This window comes from Myxine glutinosa, chromosome 4, assembly GCF_964187855.1.
Source record: "Myxine glutinosa chromosome 4, kmMyxGlut1.1, whole genome shotgun sequence".
Classification (NCBI taxonomy): domain Eukaryota; kingdom Metazoa; phylum Chordata; class Myxini; order Myxiniformes; family Myxinidae; genus Myxine; species Myxine glutinosa.
The window spans coordinates 41186400-41208985 of NC_136264.1; the positions used below are offsets into that span (position 1 = coordinate 41186400).

At 44.2% G+C, this 22586-nt stretch overlaps 1 protein-coding gene across 7 annotated transcripts in view; it reads right to left on the minus strand.

Moving 5' to 3' along the window:
- The window catches only part of LOC137424604 (calmodulin-binding transcription activator 2), an 884665-nt gene that overhangs the window by 152773 nt on the left and 709306 nt on the right, over positions 1–22586 (minus strand). For 6 of the 7 annotated variants that reach the window (XM_078775657.1, XM_078775655.1, XM_078775654.1 and 3 more), the window contains 2 exons: positions 20652–20805; positions 6210–6341 (listed from right to left, as the gene is read on the minus strand). In XM_078775657.1, coding sequence (XP_078631783.1) covers positions 6210–6341; positions 20652–20805 — 286 coding nt within the window. The remainder of the gene's footprint in view (positions 1–6209; positions 6342–20651; positions 20806–22586) is intronic. The other variant, XM_078775656.1, reaches the window with a different exon arrangement.

Genomic DNA, 22586 nt, shown 5'->3' on the forward strand with positions numbered 1-22586 from the left:
CTGTCCGGGGTGTGGCTTACTCGGTTTGCAGAGTAGCTCCACCCATAGCTCCACCCATTCTGGGAGTGGCTATAAACAAATATCCACCATTTTATTAACTCGCATAGCTTTGAGTCCTGTTTTGTAGGCCCGTGGTGTCTTGCTCTCCCCCAGTTTTATTTCAAATCAAATTCGATAAATCATTTCATTTATCACAGTCGCTAACATAGTTTTAGACTCGGTTGAAAAAAAACGGGAAGAAAATCCGATGAAAGTTGCCGTTTATAGAACGAAATGAATTCTCAAAGGCCTGTAACTTCAAGGCCATTGAGTCTCTCTCACGCCTTTATCTCCAATCTAACTCACCATATGATTTCATTTTTATCGATGGTTTTACTTTTAGACTCGGTGTCAGCAATAATTGAGAACAATCCACACACGCGGGAAAATGCAGAGATATATTTTTTAAAATCGCGTCATGGTGTATCATACACCGCCCAACATGACACCGCCGGCAATGTGTCGATATATATTAAAAATTCGCTTTTGCTTTTCCGTTATGATATATTACTATTTCGTTTGATGATAGTCGTCACAAAAACGTCAACAATGATGCCGACATATATTTCTTCGTTTTTATTTCATTCAACATATTAGCCGGAAGTAAAATATGTTTCAGGAAATTACCGAGAGATATTTCTTCGTTTTTTTTATTAGTTATGTGCGCATACACTTTAAATAGGTTTATTTGAAATCTTTAATTTTCCACAAACATTCCACACACGCGGGAAAATGCAGAGATATATTTTTTAAAATCGCGTCATGGTGTATCATACACCGCCTAACATGACACCGACGGCAACGTGTCGATACATATTAAAAATTCGATATATCATTTCATTTTTCACAGTCGCTAACATAGTTTTCGACTCGGTTGAAAAAAAACGGGAAGGAAATCCAATGAAAGTTGCCGTTTATAGAACGAAATGAATTCTCAAACGCCTGTAACTTCAACTTCAAGGCCATTGAGTCTCTCTCACGCCTTTATCTCCAATCTAACTCACCATATGATTTCATTTTTATCGATGGTTTTGGACTCGGTGTCAGCAATAATTGAGAACATTCCACACACGCGGGAAAATGCAGAGATATATTTTTAAAAATCGCGTCATGGTGTATCATACACCGCCCAACATGACACCGACGGCAACGTGTCGATATATATTAAAAATTCGCTTTTGCTTTTCCGTTAAGATATATTACTTTTTCGTTTGATGACAGTCGTCACAAAAACGTCAACAATGATGCCGACATATATTTCTTCGTTTTTATTTAATTCAACATTATTAGCCGGAAGTAAAATATGTTTCAGGAAATTACCGAGAGATATTTCTTCGTTTTTTAAAATTAGTTATGTGCGAATACACTTTAAATAGGTTTATTTGAAATCTTTAATTTTCCACAATATAATTTACTTGCCATTTATCATTTGATGATTACGAGACAAATTCCTCTTGAGGATCGTGACAATTCATGCGCTGCGTGGAAACTTCTATTTCCAAAATGAATGAGACGATCGATGAAGAACGCAGACTTGAACAGGATGCAGCAAGAAAACGAATGAGACGGGCGAACGAGTCCATCGACGAACGTCAATGCAAACTTGCGGGGTCACCCGTGGGAATCCCACGGGCATGGATGTGTGTGACATTTCGACATATTGAGTTAGATGCTGCACATTCATTTTTACAAAATGGTTACTGGCAAGTCATCAGATCCAGAAATGGTGTAAAAACCACCGTTTAGAGGCCATTTTTCCCCGCAAAGCGGGGGTTGGCCTTTTCGGGGACCGTGGTAGTTGTTGTTTTTTTGTCCCCTTTTTGAAGCAATGTTTTACGGCCGGATGCCCTTCCTGACGCCAACCCTTTTTGCCGCCTTCAACGACAAACAGGGAATTACCAGTGAACTGGTACTCAATTAGCCGACCTCGGAAGGATGACAGGCTGAGTCAACCCCCCTGGCATTAATTCGGCGATCGACCGAGATTCGAACCCAGGATCCTAAGCCGGCACCCTAGCCGCTAGCCCAACACCAGAAATGGTGTCATGAACACAATTTATTTACGCACAAGCACAAAAGCAAGACGGGCCGATTTCCGATTCCGACGGGCCGACGGGCGAGACGGGCCGATTTCCGATTCCGACGGGCCGATTTGGAGCAAGAAAAAGAACGAGACGGGAGAAAAAGGAGAGAAACGAGACGGGGAAAGCCGATTGGAGAGGCGAGTGAGGCGCGATTGGAGAGGAGTGTGAGGCGCGATTGGAGAGGAGTGTGAGGCACGATTGGAGAGGAGTGTGAGGCGTGATTGGAGAGGAGTGTGAGGCACGATTGGAGAGGAGTGATTGGAGGGGAGTGTGAGGCACGATTGGAGAGGAGTGTGAGGCACGATTGGAGAGGAGTGTGAGGCGCGATTGGAGAGGAGTGTGAGGCGCGATTGGAGAGGAGTGTGAGGCGCGATTGGAGAGGAGTGTGAGGCGCGATTGGAGAGGCGTGTGAAGGATTGGAGAGGAGAGGAGTGTGAGGGATTGGAGAGGTGAGGGATTGGAAAGGAGAGGGATGTGAGGGTTTGGAGAGGAGAGGAGTGCTAGGTGGAGAGAGGAGAGTGTCAGGTGGAGACAGGAGAGTGTCAGGTGGAGACAGGAGAGTGTCAGGTGGAGAGGAGTGAGGGGTCACATATTATGTGAAATAACTAAATTCACACCATTTCTGGATCTGATGACTTGCCAGTAACCATTTTGTAAAAATGAATGTGCAGCATATAACTCAATATGTCGAAATGTCACACACATCCATGCCCGTGGGATTCCCACGGGTGACCCCGCTAGTATATATATATTGGTATACAAGATCGAGGCTCGTGTAAGAGCTAACATCAATAACAAAAAACAAAAGGACAAAAAACATACAATAAAGGGAGCGGGAGAAAAGATGGGGAGAGAGAGGGCAGCACACAAGTACAACAGCAGAGAACAGGGGCATCGGAAGATCTGTGGGAGGGAGAAGGCACAGGGGGGTGGAGGCATGGGAAGCGGGGGAGGGGGGGGGGGGAGTGTGAGAGGTATAAAACACATGGACACTGCTAGGACTTCCAGGACTTCCAGGAAAGAAGTCGGTATTTCAAAAAAAGTGGATCTGGGGTGAATTAACGGGGCTAGAAGAGATCAAAGTTTTGGATGGGCGAAGATAAGAGATGGTGGTGAACAGCTGTTTTGAAGATCTGGAGGGAAGGGAAAACAAAGACTGGGAAAAAAAATATGTTTTTTTTGAATTAAGATTTTAAACAAAGGGTAAGATGTTTGGGGAAGTATGGGGTGAAAAGAAGACTGAGAAAAACAGTGAGAGAACGAAAGTAAATGGACCACAAACGACCGCTGAGAGAAGACAACAAGGCTTCAAGGCAGGAAACTGAAAAAGACCAGGTCTGAAAAACACAGCAGGAAATAACCGGCGATTTTATACAGGTATGCACGATTTACACCAAGATCTTCCTAGAGCCACACAGTAGGTACACACACCATGATATAAAAATACAGTTTCGACAAAAATACAAACAGGAACAATTACTTAACTTTAATAGCGTGGAGAGCGTGGAGATGTTGGAAAAAACACAACCTTGCCGGCAAAACCGGAAGCGGAAGTGATATGATATGATATAATAAAGTATGATAACAATAAAGTGTATTGATTAGTTTCAAACGTTTATCACCACAAGGAATGATGCCGCCTTCATTGACAAATTCCAAATTAAAGGAGAACCTTTACTTTGGAACTTGTAAAAAATTCCAAAGTAAAGGAGTACGCATCCGGTCTCACCACTTGGCCCCCACAATATATGTATATATATATATATGTATATATATCTATATTATAAAACAGCAGTGTCTGTCTGTCTGTCTGCCTGTCTGTCCGTCCCCAAACTTCTCCCTCAGTTTTGGGGCTAGCCTCGCCAAGCCTCCTGTGGAACGCTTTGGGGTCCCAGCGGATGTTGTAAGGTAGGTAGGAGGTTTCAAAAATTCCTCAATAAAATTATGATTTTGAAATTAACTCGATACGAACGTGCCACAAATCCGGAAGTGGACAGATGAAGGCAATGAGCTGGTTTGATAAATATCTCAAAACAATCGTCATTTAACACAGTATTTTTGTAAAAGTATTAAGTTATGATTGAACTGACGTTTGGAATTGAGTGAATACAATTACGATTTTGAATTCGTAATTGTATTCACCCAACCGTACGGAACTACTTCACATCCAGATTTAAGTATTTGTTTATGTCACGAATGTTGGTAAAAGTTGATTTTTTATATTAATGCCATTCAATTTGTGATTGGAGTTGTGCTGTTTGGAATGAAAATAGAGATATTGAGTTCAAGTGAATGAGGATATGCCGTGACAGTTTCTAATTTCTAAGCATGACATTTGCAGATCGCCATATGCAGATTCGCCATTGACTGGGTATAGAACCATACAAATGGGTACGTTTTTCATGGAAGTCCTTCACGAACCTGCTGTCCATTCTTGATGTTCGACTACAGGTGGCACAGGAATGTGGAATTTATTGGTTCCATGGTTTCCCATTCTGTTTTTTTTTTTTTACCACGTCTTTCACGAACCTGCTGTCCATGTCTGATGTGCGACTGAAGGTGCCACAGGAATGTGGAATTTATTGGTTTCATTCTTTAGCATTCATCGTTTCTGCATTGTTTGCTTGCTTTTGGCTCTCCCCACCCGTGCATTGGGACTTTACACGGGAACTTTGCTAGTAAATATATATATATATGTATATATACATATGTGTGTGCGTGTGTTTATTGCCTTGGGGACATGCTTGTCAAGCGGATGAGATGCCCCGAGCTGGATTAAGGGCCCTATTTACTCTTATACCTCCCTCAATTTCAACAGAAGTCCCTACGCGGTCAAACCGAATGTTCTCTGAAAGGGCTTGGCTATTCTCAATTAGTTCTCAATGGCAGTCCAAACAAATGCAAAGAGACTCAGTGAATTTAAAATGTGCAATAAAATGGGGAGGGAAAAGAACAGGAATGGAACCTTACTTACCTAACTTAAGGCTTCAATTATAGCACTGAATAACAAGTTGATAATAAATTAATTACGTGCCCCAGGGGTACTGAATGGAAGGGAACCTTCATTACCTAACTTAAAAGGCCTTAACCATACAATGGAGAGGACAAGAATAGAAAGTGGGACGAGATGAAGAAATTCTTCATGCGGCCCGTTTGGGCACCGCAAATCTCCTGGTGTGTTGCACTCCAGGGGGGTGGATCGAAGTAGAAGCTGCAAAAGGTAGGCAGAAACCCAGGGTCATGCAGATGGGTGTGGCACAATTCTGGAGGTGTCGCACTGGGCAGGAGAGGGAGGATGGCACGATGATCGGAAGATGTCTGCTTGTTTTCCCCATCTGATCAGTCTTTTGTCTGCTACTCTTCTCCAAATGGAACTGTCCACAATCTCATCCTCCAGCTTTTTCATCAGCTCTGCCTTAGCCCCACCCATGACGTCACCAAACCCAGCCCGCTCTGCGCTCATTGGTTGTTGAGATGTCGCTCGAGCTGAAGCACCACCCCTAAGCTTCTCAGTCTGTCCTGAAAGTTTCAGGTCTGGCAATAATGAGACTGAACTTACGCTCTGGCATTCTTGCAAGGCATCTATCTTTTAAAAGAACATAAAGGACATATTTACTGGGGATAACACAATAAAAAGGGATTATGGAAAAGTAGTTTTAGACACAAACATTGTGATGGGAGATGACAATGATATTGAAACAATTATTGACGCATATTGCTATAAAAGTTAATTTTACTACACAATCATGCAAAAACACGAATTAAGGGAAATAACTATTCTAATATATGCATATATTAGACCCTAGAAGTCATTTCCAATGCCATATCACTCACAATCTCTCTCTCTCTCTCTCTCGCTCTCTCTCCCTCTCTCTCGGTGACCTTCAGACACAACTAAGGTTGTGGACCCGCCTTCAGAGCGGTTCTCGGATTGAAGGGATGAAACCTCGATGATGGACAGTTCCCAGATGATCCAGATTTCCACTGAATCAGGTAATCAGTAAGCTGAAGGAATTCTTCAGATCTCTCTACAATCACATGATGTACAATTTGACACGTCTGAGATGAAACATCCTGCTATCTTACCGTTGCACAAGCAGGAATGTGTTCGTGGCTGGGGCTTGGTCTGATGGTTGTCCAAAATCTGCTGCACCAGTTGCTCCACAGAAAACTCGCTGCCTCCATTGCCATTTCCACATGTCCATTTGATCCCATGAACTAAGGACACGATGTGACAAATACACCATTACAGGCATGAAAATAATGGTCGCTAGCAGAATGAGAATATGCAAGGACACAAACATACACAGTCCATTGAACTGAAACCAAAAGGGAGATCCCAGTTAATGAAAACAAAAATAGCAGGTGAAAGAAATGGGACATAATGAAAGACCAATGAGATCATGCATTGGCATCTGAAACTGTGTGCCTGGTTTCCCTCACGAGGAACTCACAAATATCAAACAAACCAAATTCAGTCCTTACATCCTTGTTATATAGGGTGTTCAAAAGTCTGGAATCATAAGTATATATATATATATTTTATTTAATTATAATAACTGCTCAAATTCGTGAGGCATTGATAAGCTCATGAGTTGCACACATACCAATTCTGGTATGTTGGTTTATTTGAATGTTTCTTAACAATGACACATCGATTTTAGCACATTCGTTTCTGATTTCATTCTTTACATCTTCAATAGCACGTGATCTCATGTTATAAACTACTGATTCCAGGTGTCCCCAAAGAAAAAAGTAAAGTGGCGCTAAGTCTGGACTATTTGGAGGCCATTGGATTGGTCCATGATATCTGATCCATGTGAAAGGCATCATCTAATAAAAAAAAGAAGAATTAAACACGAGCAGAGTACCCATAATATGGGCGATCTTGTTCCAAGCATTCAACACATTCTTTTATTTGGTTGGTGTATCGGCAACAGACGGCCGCCTCGATCGCTCTCGAAAATAAACATAACCTGGGTTACGTACATGAAGCAAAAACATGCGCACTGCTTCTTATGTGCATATATACTACATTGGGATTATATAGCTTGGATAATTCCAATTGCACCCACCACCTCCCAAAGGAAGAAAATACCAAGATGGGTGAAAAAATATTTTCAGCGAAAATTTTGGAATCAAACGAAATTTGCACAGGCACAACTGCAGTTACCCTCATTAAACTCTGAAAGTTTCAGCTTCCTAGGTTAAATCCTCTCGAAGGAGTAGATGACACATAGAACCCGCCTACGTCAGCGCTCCATTATACAGACTTGGCATTTAATATGGAATTTTTTTTTTCTCTTGACTTGGGTTTACTTTCTTAACTCAGTACATCAATCTGGTGAGTTTCTTTTACACTTTGGTGATTTATTTGTCAAAAGAACCATGTCACTGTCTGTCGCAGCAAGAAGTCAACAACAGGATTATATCACAGGTTGTGTGGCAAAATGTACGGACAGGTGCATTTGATGATTGGCTTCACAGTCGGGTATACAAGGGTTGTTGCGTTCTGTATTAGTGGAAAACAAGTGCTGCACGTCTCCAAAAGTTATTGCCGCTTCCTCTGGAGATGGTCCGTCAACTCGACAATCCTGTTTGTCATGGAGTGGAGGCTTTACGAAATTCGGGCATGAAACAGCATGCTGTTGCTCGGCAGTATGGCATCACTCAAGGTCAGGTGTCAAAGATCCTGAAACGAAATGCTCAGAGGGGTGTCCCTACTCCAATACCTAGGCCAGGACGTCCACGCAGAACCACAAGGAGAGATGATCGCCAGCTGCACCAGTTAGTCTGCAATGGCCGTACCAAGTCAGCTAATCGGCTTAGGGCTGAGGGGCAGCAACTGACAAATGTGCCTGTATACAGAAGGCTAGTCAACCAACGACTGGTTCAAGCAGGCTATCGTGCCAGGCGTCCCCTGAGAAAGCCACGCCTGACCAGACAACACAGCCAGCGCCGATTGCAGTGGGCCAGAGAACACCGTCAATGGCAGCCAGGACACTGGAATCACGTGACCTTCAGTGACGAGTCTAGATTTCTGGTCTATCGTCAAGATGGCCGCGTCCGAGTGTGCAGACAAGTGCATGAAGCCCACAACGAAGATTGTATAGTGCCAAGAGTCCAAGCTGGAGGTGGTGGGGTGACCGTTTGGGCTGCTTTTCATGCAGGGGGAAAAACTGACCTGGTTGTTCTGAATGGAAACCTGAACAAGTTCAAGTACAGGGTCATTCTGGAAGAAACATTGCTTCCATTTGCTCGTGCAGCCTTTCGAGGAAACTTTGTCTTCCAAGATGACAATGCACGGCCTCATCGTGCTCGCATGATCCAACACTTTCTTGCTGACTGTGGTGTAGAGCATATGGAGTGGCCTGCCATGTCCCCGGATATGAATCCCATAGAGAACTTGTGGGCAGAATTAACGCGTCAAATCGACAACTTGGACCAGCAGCCTACCTCTGTGCGTGAATTGCAGCAGACTATTGTCACTGCATGGCAAGCGATTCCTGTCCAAACCTTGGCAAATCTTGTGAACAGCATGCCTCGACGTGTACGTGCTCTACTGAATGCTCGTGGGGGTTACACGAAGTACTGAACTGTAATTTTACTGTCCGTAATCCCAGTCATAATTTAGCTTTTGTTTTCGTTGAAATTTTTTTTGGCTAATGTGCAAAATAAAGAGATACTTCTGGAAAACGTACAGAAGTTTAACACAGTTCTGTCTGTGAATTGAGTTCGATATCAGTTTACATCACTTTCAAGGATCAATTTATTTGCTTCGAAATGTCAAATGTGGTTTTTGTTTCTTTTAAAGGTCACATTAACAAAATCTAGAATAATTTCAACATAATTCCAATGAACTTTTGGTTCTAAGTCATCTTGAAAAGTAAGTTCACCCCCACAAAAAAATATTCCATATTAAATGCCAAGTCTGTATATCGAGATTTGCTCTGATTCCAGACTTTTGAAACACCCTGCATGACAATTAATTTATTTTACATTCAACTACTACAATCTATTGTTCCTAAATAAGATCATAAAAGTCATCATCAGATAATAAAAGAACACATCTTTCCCAATAATTGCTTCACACAAAGTCACCTTGGGGGCGAAGCATAAACACCAATTTAATCTATCAATTATTAGTGGATTAGCCTTCCCATATATCAAACCGAGGCAATTGCTGCGTAATCATCTGCAAACTTAACAGGAAGAACGGCAAGAAAGATTTTGAGCACCCACTTCAAAGCCTGATCTATCATGTTGCTTGGCAACAATGGCACAATCAATATCTGTGATGCTAAACAAATTGCATGAAACGAAATAACTGATATCAATGACATTCAGAAAATGCACACTTTAAATACATTATCCTAAAAAAAACAAGTGGAAGTAAACACAAACCATTATTTCATGAGAGATTAATTCCAGCGACTTACATCACGACGTGTCAAAGAATGCAAAAAAATGGATGTATCCATCACTGTTTGCAAATATTACCTCGTAACACCGATATAATGCTGAACTCCAAGAGGACATGGAAAATGATTCAAAATATGTTCACAGATTGAAGATGGACTCCATATATTCATCGTCCATTCATGGAAATACAAAATTGTTTCAAGAATTTCCATATTCCAATCATCAGACATTCCATCCGGCCTTGTCTTGCGGACTTCAGAATGACCTACATGCCAAACCTCCATTTCCATGATCAACATCTTGAAAGACCTCATGGCCTCACCATTAGCCAAGCCCTTTCCATGGCAGATCAAGTTTTTATTCTGATCCTTAAGATAAGGTCAAGTCTAGTGATTATTGTCTGCTCTCAACTTCTCACATTTGTATGAAGTTCAATGCAGTATTGCTGCCCATTGGCTTGGGGCTCCAGCATCCCATCTTTCGTAGATATCATGACATGTATTGCTCTGGGTATTGTGAGGATTACCAATCGACAGTGACTGCTACTCTCCCACTGCATTATGGGAGATAGCCACGTGGTATTTTACTCCCTTTAACATTCTTCTTGCCCAACAGACATCATATTGATCAACTAGCTCCCTATTCTCAGCTGAAGTACTCCTATACTCAACTCCACATTGAAGTAATTATAGACACCCCACAAAATGTTATGGTTATACATGAGACGTCTCAATTTCAGTTACAAATACAGTTTGGTAATTTCTTTCTCTTTACATAAACAATGTTTTCATCGAGAAAATAATTTTCAAAATTACCAAGATTATATAATTAATTATAATCTCAGCATTACCATATGGTTCACCCCTTAGCTCTCCTATATATCAAACCGTTTTGAGGAAAACAAAGTTGTAACAGCTTTTCCATTTACAGGTGGAACTTTATGCATGTATGCTTGGAAACTGTCATGTCTGGTCTGGTCTACTGACTTTGACCGTTTGGTGACTTCATGGGAGTTTTCCACGATTTATCAACCGACCACAATCATCTGCCATCTGCCTGTGCTGTGCTGCCACTCCCCATCCATCATCTATTGAGAACTAGAACCGAACGGCCCTGGGTAGAGCACATACCTCCACCAGGCTGAACAGTTCACGTTTTGTATCCCACTGATAGGCTGGATCTGGATTCCGACCTGAACCGACATTGAATCGGCTTCTTCTTGTCACCTAAGCAACTCATCCACAAGTTTTTGAGATATCATGCTACACTGTATATTGTTTTATGGTGAAGAATCATTTGTGAAATTAAAAAAATTTCTCATATCCAGATCAGTATCTTCACCAAAATCGAATCAATATTTGTTCGACACGTACCCAACCTGTCCACCAAGTTTCGACTGAATCAGTCCATAACTTTTTGAGATATCCTGCTCAGACAAAGAAGCACTTGCGTGCGCATGCACATGCACATGCACACACAAAACTTCAGTCCACCTTTGGTGGGGGAGATATTAATATAAGAGCTAAATTTGATGGAGAGGACTATCGGTGGAGATAGTTGGTGGTGGGAAACTGGTGGACAGGACACAGAGAGGTAGATAGCCAAAAAGCAAGGTTTGGTAGTGATGTTATCATGCTAACTCAATGATCTACCAATGCTTCACACAAATCTGAATTAATTCACCTGTGAACCGTATTTTATTTGGAAAACAAAACAAGTGTCTCTATAAATATCCCTGTGAAAGGAGATTCGGATACTCAATTTTCCAGGAGAACCAATTGGGATACACAACGGATAAAGCCAATGTGCAGAAATAGTGCATGTGACACCGAAGCCATCTTGTGGCTACACTCGGCATAGGCTCAAGGCCGGGATTGATGAGGCAGGCCTGTTTTAACGACCATTACAACCAACTCAGACCTCATAATTACTATATAATTACTGACAACCTCACAAAATGTACCAACTTGATTGAAACAAAGCAAAAAACAGTCTCTTGGAGAGAAATTCTGGACAAAAACACAACACTATATTTTGAGGAATAACTGATGCGCGCGCGCACACACACACACACACACACACACACACACACACACACACACACACACACACACACACACACACCCATATGTGGAGATGGCAGCCAACAACAGCAACTTGCGCACATACACACATATTCGCGTGCATGCACACACACGAAGGTGGATACTTTGAGAACTGGGAGGGCTCCTTTCCACCTTCTGCAACCCGCACATGGAGAGGACGACCAACGACCCACACGTCGAGGGCATGGGGGCTTAACTCCAACATATTTATACAAAATAAAATTGTGTGACATCAAAGTAAATGTCTTATCAGATTTGTGAGCACAATCGGCGCAATACCCAATCCATCTTCACGCTTTGAGCGCATGCAACGTTGGTGAGCACGATTATTGACATCCCCAGTACATTCCGTTGTTTAACTTGCAATGGAGCAGTAATAACTGTGTTCAAGAATGCTCACTCGAGGGGAGGAGATATGCCTGACTTTATTATGATGATAAAACACAAGGAAATTGAGAAAGTCTTATTGACAATGGATGCAAGGCTGTGTCGAGGCTCAGGTCCAGCAAAAACATGGAAAAACTCTATCAGAGGACATAGGTCTTACACAATCAGCAGGCACTGGGAGAGTTATGGAAGGTAGGAAAGCAACATTACAAACAATAAAGGGTGGAAGAAAAACAAATCCTGGGATAATGAGCAGCGAAGATTAACCGGCCCTCTATTTTACAGAAGTCACTGCTCTGCGTTTTAATGAAATGCTAATGGATTTTTCGCTTGACAGGGTGGCCTGCGAGCAAATGAAGAGGAGAAAAAAAATGGGTGGAAATGGAGAGGATTGGGGGGGAGAAAGAGGGCCAGAATGGAGGAGGAGTGTGGCATAAGATAAATGGCAAGAACGCATGGAGAATACATAGATCAAGACGCATGAATGAATGAGGGGTTGAGAAAGCTCCGCTCTGACAGAGCACGGTGATAGGGAACCAGTTGGAGGACACGGTGTGCTCGGGTAAATAAAGATAAACAAAACAGTCCGATTATTGGAGGCAAGATCGATGGGTGTGCGGTGGGCATCAGTATTCGGCAACACGCGTGAGCGGCCCAAGACTGTTATTATTAAACACGACTGAAAAAGGCAATAATGCACTGCACAATTTCCAGGATTTAATGAAACTATTGTAAAGTCGTAAAACTTGTAGGTGTAATGCCCACCTTTGCGTGAACACCTGCCTGAAAAATAAAATCTCTGAGTTTTTGAGTAAGGTGCTGCAATGCCAACACGCAATTGTTTCTGTATTTGCAAGGCCTAAAACAAGCCCCGGGTTGATTCTTCACGTGACGGCACACTTTGCTGTGCATTTTGAAGGCAATCCAGCAGGTATCTTTCATTGGTAGTCATCTGAACAGACATGGTAAACGTCCCGCCACTCTTCGCCCCATACTGTATTTTTTTTTCGAGATAAAGACTCCGTTCATTGCAATCTTTTTGGGGGTGATCCTCATCCCAGAGTGGCACGTTAGGTCTAAAGGTGTAGACTAAGCGGACGGTACAGAGATAGGTGCACTCGCCTTTGAGCTGTCTCGTTTGAGGCTGTGCACCAATTCTGACCTCATGGAGAACTGTCGGATTGGTGATTTGCAGGTCTGGCGTTGCATCCCAAAGTGTGCCGACCCTCAGATGGGTGCTTTGCTGGGTGTTCCATCTGCTAGCATTAGTGAGTGGATGTCAAAGATCCCGTGGTCTTTCGTGAGGACTAGGCAAGTTACTGCCAGCATTATGAAGATTCTTTTTTTATTTGTTCCTTTTCTGTTTCATCCCCGTCTTCCTCTTCTTGCTGCGTTTCATTCAGCTTGTTCGCCCCCATGCATCATTCCGCTACTCCCCCTGAGCTCACTCTCACTTCCACTCTGTTGAAGGTTTTCCCCCCATTCCATTCTGCTCCAGCTCCTCTACGAGCCTCAATCATGCATACAATTTTTCTTTATAAATGCCTCCTCCTTTCAATCGAATATTAGGGCTGGCCAGCCAGTTCATCAAAGACTTAGGCCAAAAACTTTCCCCAGCAAGCCCAACAAGAAGGTAGGATAAATTGGGGCCATTAAGAGAGAAGTATTAGTAGTACCGTAGTACTAATAGTAGTTGTTCTGTATTACATTTTCACAATTTTTAATTTGTATGTCATAGGTCAATAAAAGTGTATCCAGGGAAAACAATTATACAAAATGGAGATATAACAAAGACAAATGCAACACTTTTCACTGCAAGGTGACATTCACCTTGAAAGCCCCAAAGATAATCCTGATGCTGCAGAAATAGGAAGCGCGCTGCACAGGCACAAGGGATGCTTGAATGGGAAGTGGACGGACAGCCTGAACTTACGAGGTAATGCCAGCAGTGAGGTGAGACGATAGTGAAGATAAAGAATCCCACGTTGTGGGAGAAGCTGATAACAACCACAGCTTTTGAAGCTACATCATTAAAAAAGCACCAAATGAGATAACGACGCTGTGGGATCGTGTCAGGGTGTACTCCATAAGACCACCCGCATAAATCGCCACAGCATTGTGATTACCTGAAACCAGGGTATAAAGGACAGAGAATGAACATTGGCATCGACATTTGGAGTCGATTTTTAAGTGGGGTTAGTGTGGGAAAGATAAGGGCGGATCAGGAGATCCAGCGACACAGGAGGGGTTGCCAGTCTATTTTTCACAAAGACTTGAGCAGGCACACAGATATTATTGCACATTTCAAACCAAGTTTCGAATGTGCCCATGTCGGTAGAAACATGCCACTTGTCTAATACTGGATGCAAGTGCACAAGATTGAGTGATATTCTCTATGGAGTTAAAAGAGTGTAGGATTGTGTAGTGAAGTTGATAGGAGGTTGGAGCTCAATATGATTACCCTGTGGAACACAAAACCTCAGGAGAAGGCTTTAGTGCCTGAAAGGTGAAGGCCTGAGTCACCTCAGGATAGGAATTCCATGTTTGCGCGATAGTACAACAGCTTTTCAAAGAAAGCTGTTATAGCATCACATCCAGTGAAAATGTGGAAGAAAGGCAGGGCCAGGGATTTGTCTTTGCCCAAGGAATGATCATGCACACCAGGTGATATTGATTTGAAAATATATAAAGTTCTTGCACATACCAAAGGGCATCAGAAGGTCCACAGTTGGCTGGGTTCAAGGTGAGCAGGTCACACAACTTGCCAATGAAGATCACAAGGACAAGTACTCACAGTGCAAAACCAAGCAATTGATAGATCCATTTTCCAAGGCATCTTTGCACATGAAACAGTTCTCTGCTGTCTGTCTCTTCATGGTTATATGGCAGCAAGCTGTGGTCCATCTGTCTGGGCCACCTTCTATCCCAAAGTGGCCCTGTCTCACTTCTCTCTCCTGTGGATGCTGATGCTGCCAGTGATAAAAGTATTGCAGACTATGTGGACTCTTCTGGACTTCTTAAAATGCCTCATGGTATGGGGCTCAACATATTTATCAAGCATGTTGATGTTGGCCATGGAGAGGAGATTCATCAGAGTGGCACCATCCAGGAATAGAACTGAGGGAACTGCGAGGCTTTTTCTGAAATTTCCAAACCAGATTGCTCAGAGGAAGTGTAAAGTAGTCAACAGCCTCGGCATGCACCGAGCATGCACATAAAGTAGGAAAACATTGGTGTTTTTAATGGAGTGAGTGGCAGAATGGTAGAATGGGGAAGAGGAGAGGAACGTGAAGCTGTGCAATGACAGACCGGTCGTTTATCCGTCAAAACCTTCAATATCACCAGGTGACGATCTTGGACCTATTTTGATCTCTGTATATGCACAAACCTTCCTGGCAGACAATACAGTACATTTACTTCTTTGGGCTGACAGCATGGCCGAAAGGTACGCACAGCCACCTCTAAGATGCCTAGCCTGGGTTCTAGTCCCGACCCAGCTATAAACCGTCATTGTGGTATTTCAAGGGGAGGGTCATTCATCTATGTGTGTGTCGTTCCTTGGAAGGACGTTAAACGGGTATCTCATCTGCCGGCATTTGATGGTGGATGTTAGAGATCCCACGGTGTCTGTCCTTCGTGAAGAGTAGGCGAGCTATCACTGGCACCATGAACGAATTACAAAATTCCTGCCCGAACCAGCAGAGGGCAATGCATGATGTGCACAGCCACACCGTTAGCCAACGATGCTACCTTGCAGTCTTATGCTGCAAATTAATGAAGAAGACTTACTGCTTTGCACGGGGCTTTGGAGCTACATCTCTGTGCTCGCTCTGCTCAACATAACCTTAAAACAAAGGCATCCTGTCCTAAAATTGGGAAATGCAAGAAATGTACCCAATTTTCATGGGTTATGCACCAACCCTTTTCAACTGTCACCATGCCAATTGGGTGGTTGTTGTTGCCTTTTTCAAAGGCCATGGCACTACAGCAAAGGACTTCTGTGATTTAAAAAAAAACATCATTGGTACCTCTAGCAATGAAGCTTAATCTCTGGGCCTATCACTTTCACATCGCTGTGAAACTCCAAAAATCCACTCACTGCTCATCCTCCACTTATTTATTCCTCTTTTCCCCACCTGTGCAACCAACTTCCTCAGTCTCTTCAATCTCATTCTTCCCTTCAGAGTTTCAAGACTACCGTTCACCACCATATCAGGTCATCACCTATCCACAACCATGATCTTTTCTACCCCCATTAAACCTCCCCAAACCCACCTCTTTTCGAGTTTTCAGCTTTTCCTTCCACTTCTGTGATGGAGAGTTTGCAGTTGATCCATTTTGTTCACCCCCCTGCAAACAATGACCACTGCTTCTCCGACCCTTGCCCTCATTCTTCCCACATTTATTAGCCCCGTTGGACTTAGGGGCTTATGATGAAACAGGGGCTTATGAATTGGGTCTCTTCCGTCCGTGCGTGCGTCTGCAACCATATCTCGGACATGTATGGACCAATTTTGTTCATACATGGCACAAAAACAATACAAGATGCTATACATATGCACATCATTTTGTTTCATGATGCAATCAAAGATGGCCAATTGGGAGCTATTTTAGTTGTAAAAAACCCGATATTGAACATATCCTCAACCATTTCTCGGAATTGCATTTACCAATCTTGTTCAAAGTTGGCAGACAGATTAATGAATGATGGCTTACATATGCACATCATTTTTTTTTTATCGAGAACAGATCCAAGATGGTGGCCATTTTGTTACTTAAACATGTCCCCAACCATTTCTTGAACATGCATGGTCTGATTTTGTTCAAACTTGGCACAAGCACAGTACATTGTGACATACATGTGCACCTCAATTTATTTTGCAATCTGATCAAAGATGCCTGCCAGGTAGACTGGCGGCCATTTTGTAAAAAAAAGCATGATATTAAACGCGTCCTCAATCATTTCTCGGACATGCATTTACTGATCTTGATCAAACCGGGCACACAGATTAATGAATGACGAGATCAGATGCAAGATGGCTGACTGGCAGCCATTTTGTTAGTTAAATGTGCCCCCAACCATTTCTTGACATGCGTGATCTGCTTTTGTTCAAATTTGGCACAAAGACAATACCTGAGAGTATACATATGCAGAAGATTTTGTTTTGAAATCCGACCAAAGATGATCACTCTTGGCATTTAATTCTACAGCAAAATACTAAAATCACAGGGGCTATGACATTTTATGTCTTTCTCTCCTTGTTTCTCCAAGTCTTCCTCTCTATTTTGTCCCTCAACCCAGCTTTTGGTGTTTCTGTTTCTTTCGTTTGCTCTGTTGTCTAGTTCCTCCACGAGCCTCAACACAATACAAAAATAAACTTATATACAACAACGACAGGCATTTTAAGGCCATTATCCCTGCTAGAGTGGGGGTTAGCCTTGCGGGCCCCATGACAATCTTCTCCATTTTGCCCTATTTTCTACATATCCCTTTGTTAACCCCGTTGCACGCATTTCTTCTTCCACCACTTTTAGCCAAGTCTTTCTCGGTCTTCCCCGTCCTCGACTTCCTTCTACATTCATTTCCATCATTCTTCTCACCCAGTCACTTTCATCCTTCCTCAACACATAACCAAACCAGCTCAACCTGTTTCTCTTCACAGCATCAATCACAGGCTCTATTCCCATCATCTTTCGCAATTCAACATTTGTCTTCCTCTCTCTCAACGATACTCCACACATCCACCGAACACGAAGGAGTATAGACGCGTTTGAGGGAGTTCATGGGAGTTATGGATATGGTGTGAGGAATGGAGAAGGTGAAAGGATTTTGGAGTTTGCTGATGGAGTTGGTTTGTTGATTTGCAATACTCAGTTCCAGAAAGTGGATAATAAGCTTGTTACATACACGTCAGGTGGGTCGACCACAACCGTTGACTACCTGATAGTTCATAGGCGAGATAGGGGGCACCTCCGGGACACAAAGGTGATTCCGGGGCAGGAGGCTGTTTCACAGCACCACTTGGTTATCTGCGACATAAGGGTGAAAGGTGCGAGGAGAGCACGGCGAGTGAAGTACGAACCGAGAATGAAGGTGTGGAGTTTGAAAGAGGTGACAGTGAGGGAGGCATTAAAAGAGAGGCTGAGTATGGTCGAGGATGATGTGGTTGAGCTTGAAAGTGGTTGGATGTCAATGGAAGATAGTCTGTTGGGAGCCGTTGGTGAGGTATGTGGATCGACAAAAGGACCACAGAGGCACTCGGAGACATGGTTGTGGTGGGATGATGAAGTTGGAAAGAGGATTGACGAGAAGAGGAAGAAGTTCAAGGAGTGGCAGAAGGCGAAGGGTACGGAGGCAGAAAAGGCAGAGCATGAAATTTATGAGGCAGCCAAGAAGGCTGCAAAGAAAGAGGTAGCAAAGGCGCAGGAGGCATGTAGGAAAATGTTCGGAGAACGCTTTGATTCGGAAGAGGGTCAGAAAGCAGTATTCAGGATTGCAAAGCACATAGCGAAAGAGAGGTGTGATGTGATAGGGGTGAGTTGCTTGAAGGATGAAGTGGGACAAATCGTTGTGGACCCAGATAGAATTAAAGGAAGATGGAAGAGATATATTAGATTGCTGTTGGATGGAGAGAATGAATGGGATGGCAACATAGAGAGTAACCCAGTTTTAGGACAGGTAGAGAAGATAACTGAGAAGGAAGTTGAGGAAGCAATAAAAGCGATGAAGAGTAGAAAAGCGGGAGGGCCGACGGGAGTTGTGGAAGATGTACTGAAGGCAGCGGAAAGTTGGGGTGTGAAGAGAATGACAGAGATGTGTAATTTGGTGGTGAAAGAAGGCCGCATTCCAGTGGATTGGGAACCGAGTACCCTCGTCCCTCTATACAAGGGGAAAGGTGACCCCCCTGGAATGTGGCTCGTATTGAGCGATAAAGTTATTAGAGCATGGAATGAAGGTATTGGAAAGGGTGTTGGAGAGGAGGATAAGGAAGAAAGTGAAGATTGACGAAATGCAGTTTGGATTTATGCCAGGAAGAGGAATGACAGACGTGCTTTTTATTGGAAGGCAGATGCAGGTGAAGTACGTGGAGAAGAGGAAGAAGTTGTTTCTTGGGTTTGTTGATCTGGAGAAAGCATTCAATAGGGTTCCATGCAAAGTAGTGACATAGGCATTGAGGAAGTTAGGAGTGGAGGAATGGTTGATCAGAATAGTGATGGCAATGTACGAGAGCGCGCGCACAGCTGTAAGGACGAAGGATGGGAACAGTAGTGAGTTTGAGGTGAAGGTGGGAGTGCATCAGGGGTCGGTACTAAGTCCACTACTATTTGTAGCTGTGATGGAGGTGCTGGCTCGGAACGTAAAGGAGGGTTTACCGTGGTAGTTGTTGTATGCAGATGACCTGGTGTTGATTGCGGAGAGTATGGATGGACTGAAGGAGAAGATGACCAAGTGGAAGGAATGTATGGAGACAAAAGGTCTGAAGGTGAATATCGGAAAAACGAAGGTGATGGCAAGTGGTAAAGCGTGTGGTGAGGTGGAAAGAACTGGGAATTGGCCGTGTGCTGTGTGCAGGAAGGGTGTCGGAGTGAACTCCATTCAATGTACAATGTGCGCTGAGTGGGTTCATCAAAAATGTAGTGGTTTGAGAGGGTCATTAACCAGTGTGGCAGCTACATTCAAGTGTAAGGTGTGCACAGAGGGAGCCACAGATGGAGGAAATGTTGAGTTGGATCTTGAAGACGGCGTGAAGCTGGAAGGTGTGAAAACATTTTGCTAACTTGGAGACATGCTGAATGGAGAAGGTGGATCAGACTCGGCAACAGTTGCTAGAGTGACATGTGGATGGAAGAAGTTTCGGGAACTGAGTGGCGTGCTGACGAGGAGGGGAGTGTCGTTGAAGCTGAAGGGAAAGGTGTATGCTGCATGTGTGAGAGTGTTATGATTTATGGGAGCGAGACTTGGGTAATGAACGTAGAGCAGCAACGAAGGCTGGAAAGGGTGGAAATGCGAATTATATCAAACTTACACACTTTCACATTTTCATTAAGTTTACACACAATTCACATTTCTTCGTGTCATTTCTTCACATATTTAGTGGAATGACAAACACTGCATCCATGGTGAGATCCCAGCAGACGCAAGTAAAAATAAATTGCAATAAAACGAACTTGTGTGGGTTATTGGGCAAATTTATCAACCGAGACAGGAGAGGATTTGCCTTTTGCATGAGTAGTCATGGTGTGGACATTCAAGCACACAGACAACCTCTCAACAACCACCAGAGGGGTAGCGGGTGAAGTACCAATCTGACTACCTGAGCTATTGCCGGCCAGATGAAACCTGGTTTTTACCTTCCACTTTTTTGCCACAATCACAAACCTTAACATGTTGATTATCTGTTTCTTCCTCAACCTGCTGATTTTGTTTCTACCCAAGGTGCTGGTGCTTTGGCTGTATTCCTTTTTGCCCCTTTACTCCAGCATCCCATGTCTTTTTATCCTGATTTATCAGGAAATAACAAAAAGTAAATGTGTATAATAAAATGTAACAGGCCAAAACAATGACCAATGTAAAGCAAAAACGTGCACACGTGAATGCTGAATGTTCACTCACACATAGGCTTGAGCTGACCGACGAGCTCCTCACGTGACCATTTCGCCCATTCCTTGCGATCTGTATTGATGGAGCAGAGGATCGGACCACAGGGTTTGCCACAGTCCTCGATGGCAGGTACATTCAGGTAATGGACCAGCACGATGTCTGGGTTCTGCGTCACCACACAACCGCATGGCAATAGCAATAAGAGCAGCTTGAATGGAAACTACAGCAGGTGTTGCAAGACAGCACAACTGGTAACTGTAACATCATGGATTATAGAATCAACTTGGATTCATACGAACATATAATATACATGACACTTGTATCACACTAAATAAATCGACTCTCACCAATTAAAAATTACATTCAAGAGACAGTATTTGGCAAAAAGTAGTGAAATCAAGACTAATTCATGTATTTTAGCGGTTGCCGAAGACGATAAGAAGAGGCCATTTCGTTGGGTACAAAAGGTTGTTTATTGTACAGAAATCTCCAGCAACTCTTCGTGAACGGAAGTCGTAACGGCTTATATAAAACCAAGAACCCTCTTCGGAGGGCGTGGCTCCAACAGCCGCGCGTGCGTCACGACGACACAACCAAAAGCCCGTGTGCGTGGGTTAGACCAAACCCATCGTAATGGTAACCGTCACATGCGGATAAGTTAACCGCGACAAGTGAATAAGGTAACCGCGACATGTGAATAAGGTAACCACTACATGCGCCCCCCCAGAAGGCACGCCACGGGCGTGTACGTAGTTCGCGGGTGGAACAGAGCCGGGCCGCGGGTGGAACAGAGCCGGGCCGCGGGTGGAACAGAGCCGGGCCGCGGGTGGAACAGAGCCGGGTCGCGGGTGGAACAGAGCCGGGCCGCGGGTGGAACAGAGCCGGGCCGCGGGTGGAACAGAGCTGGGCCGCGGGTGGAACAGAGCCGGGCCGCGGGTGCTGAGCAGCGGTAGCCGTTGTAGTTGCAGCAGTAGGAATTGCGGGAGTGGCGAGCAGCAGTGCGCGCGAAGGTAACGAAGCAGCCGTGCGTGCGCAAGAGATGAGCAGCGGTAGCAGTTGTAGTTGCAGGAGCATCAGCCCCGGGATCCGCCGTAGGAGCAGTAGTAGGAGTGGCGAGCAGCAGTACTCGGCCTGTGTGCGTGGAGGCGACGAAGTAGCAGTACTCGGCCTGTGTGCGCAAAGGCGACGAGCAGCAGTACTCGGCCTGCGTGCGCAGAGGCGACGAGCAGCGGTGCTCGGCCTGTGTGCGCGAAGGCGACGAAGTAGCCGTGCCCGGCCTGTGTGCGCGGAGGCGACGAGCAGCAGTACTCGGCCTGTGTGCGCGAAGGCGACGAAGTAGCCTTGCCGCCAACGCCCCGTAACAGCGTTCCTTCGGAGGGTCCCGGAGCTGTTTCGCCCCTCTAGTTGTAGAGGAGGAACCGAGCGCGATGCGCGAACCACATGGCCGCTCGTCGTTGCTAAAACTCCGGCAGTTCGAGTTTAGGTCTTGTGGAAGAAATTGCGGTCGCAATCCTGCCGTGTTCATTTGGCCCCCGAATACGTTCGGGGGCAACGGGGTCACCAGTTTAGCGGTTGCCGAAGACGATAAGAAGAGGCCATTTCGTTGGGTACAAAAGGTTGTTTATTGTACAGAAATCTCCAGCAACTCTTCGCGAACGGAAGTCGTAACGGCTTATATAAAACCAAGAACCCTCTTCGGAGGGCGTGGCTCCAACAGCCGCGCGTGCGTCACGACGATACAACCAAAAGCCCGTGTGCGTGGGTTAGACCAAACCCATCGTAATGGTAACCGTCACATGCGGATAAGTTAACCGCGACAAGTGAATAAGGTAACCGCGACATGTGAATAAGGTAACCACTACAGTATACTGTATACAAAACCAAAAAACACAGTTCATCTGTGAAGCCGTGTGATTATATGTCTATTAATTATGTACTGTTTGAAAG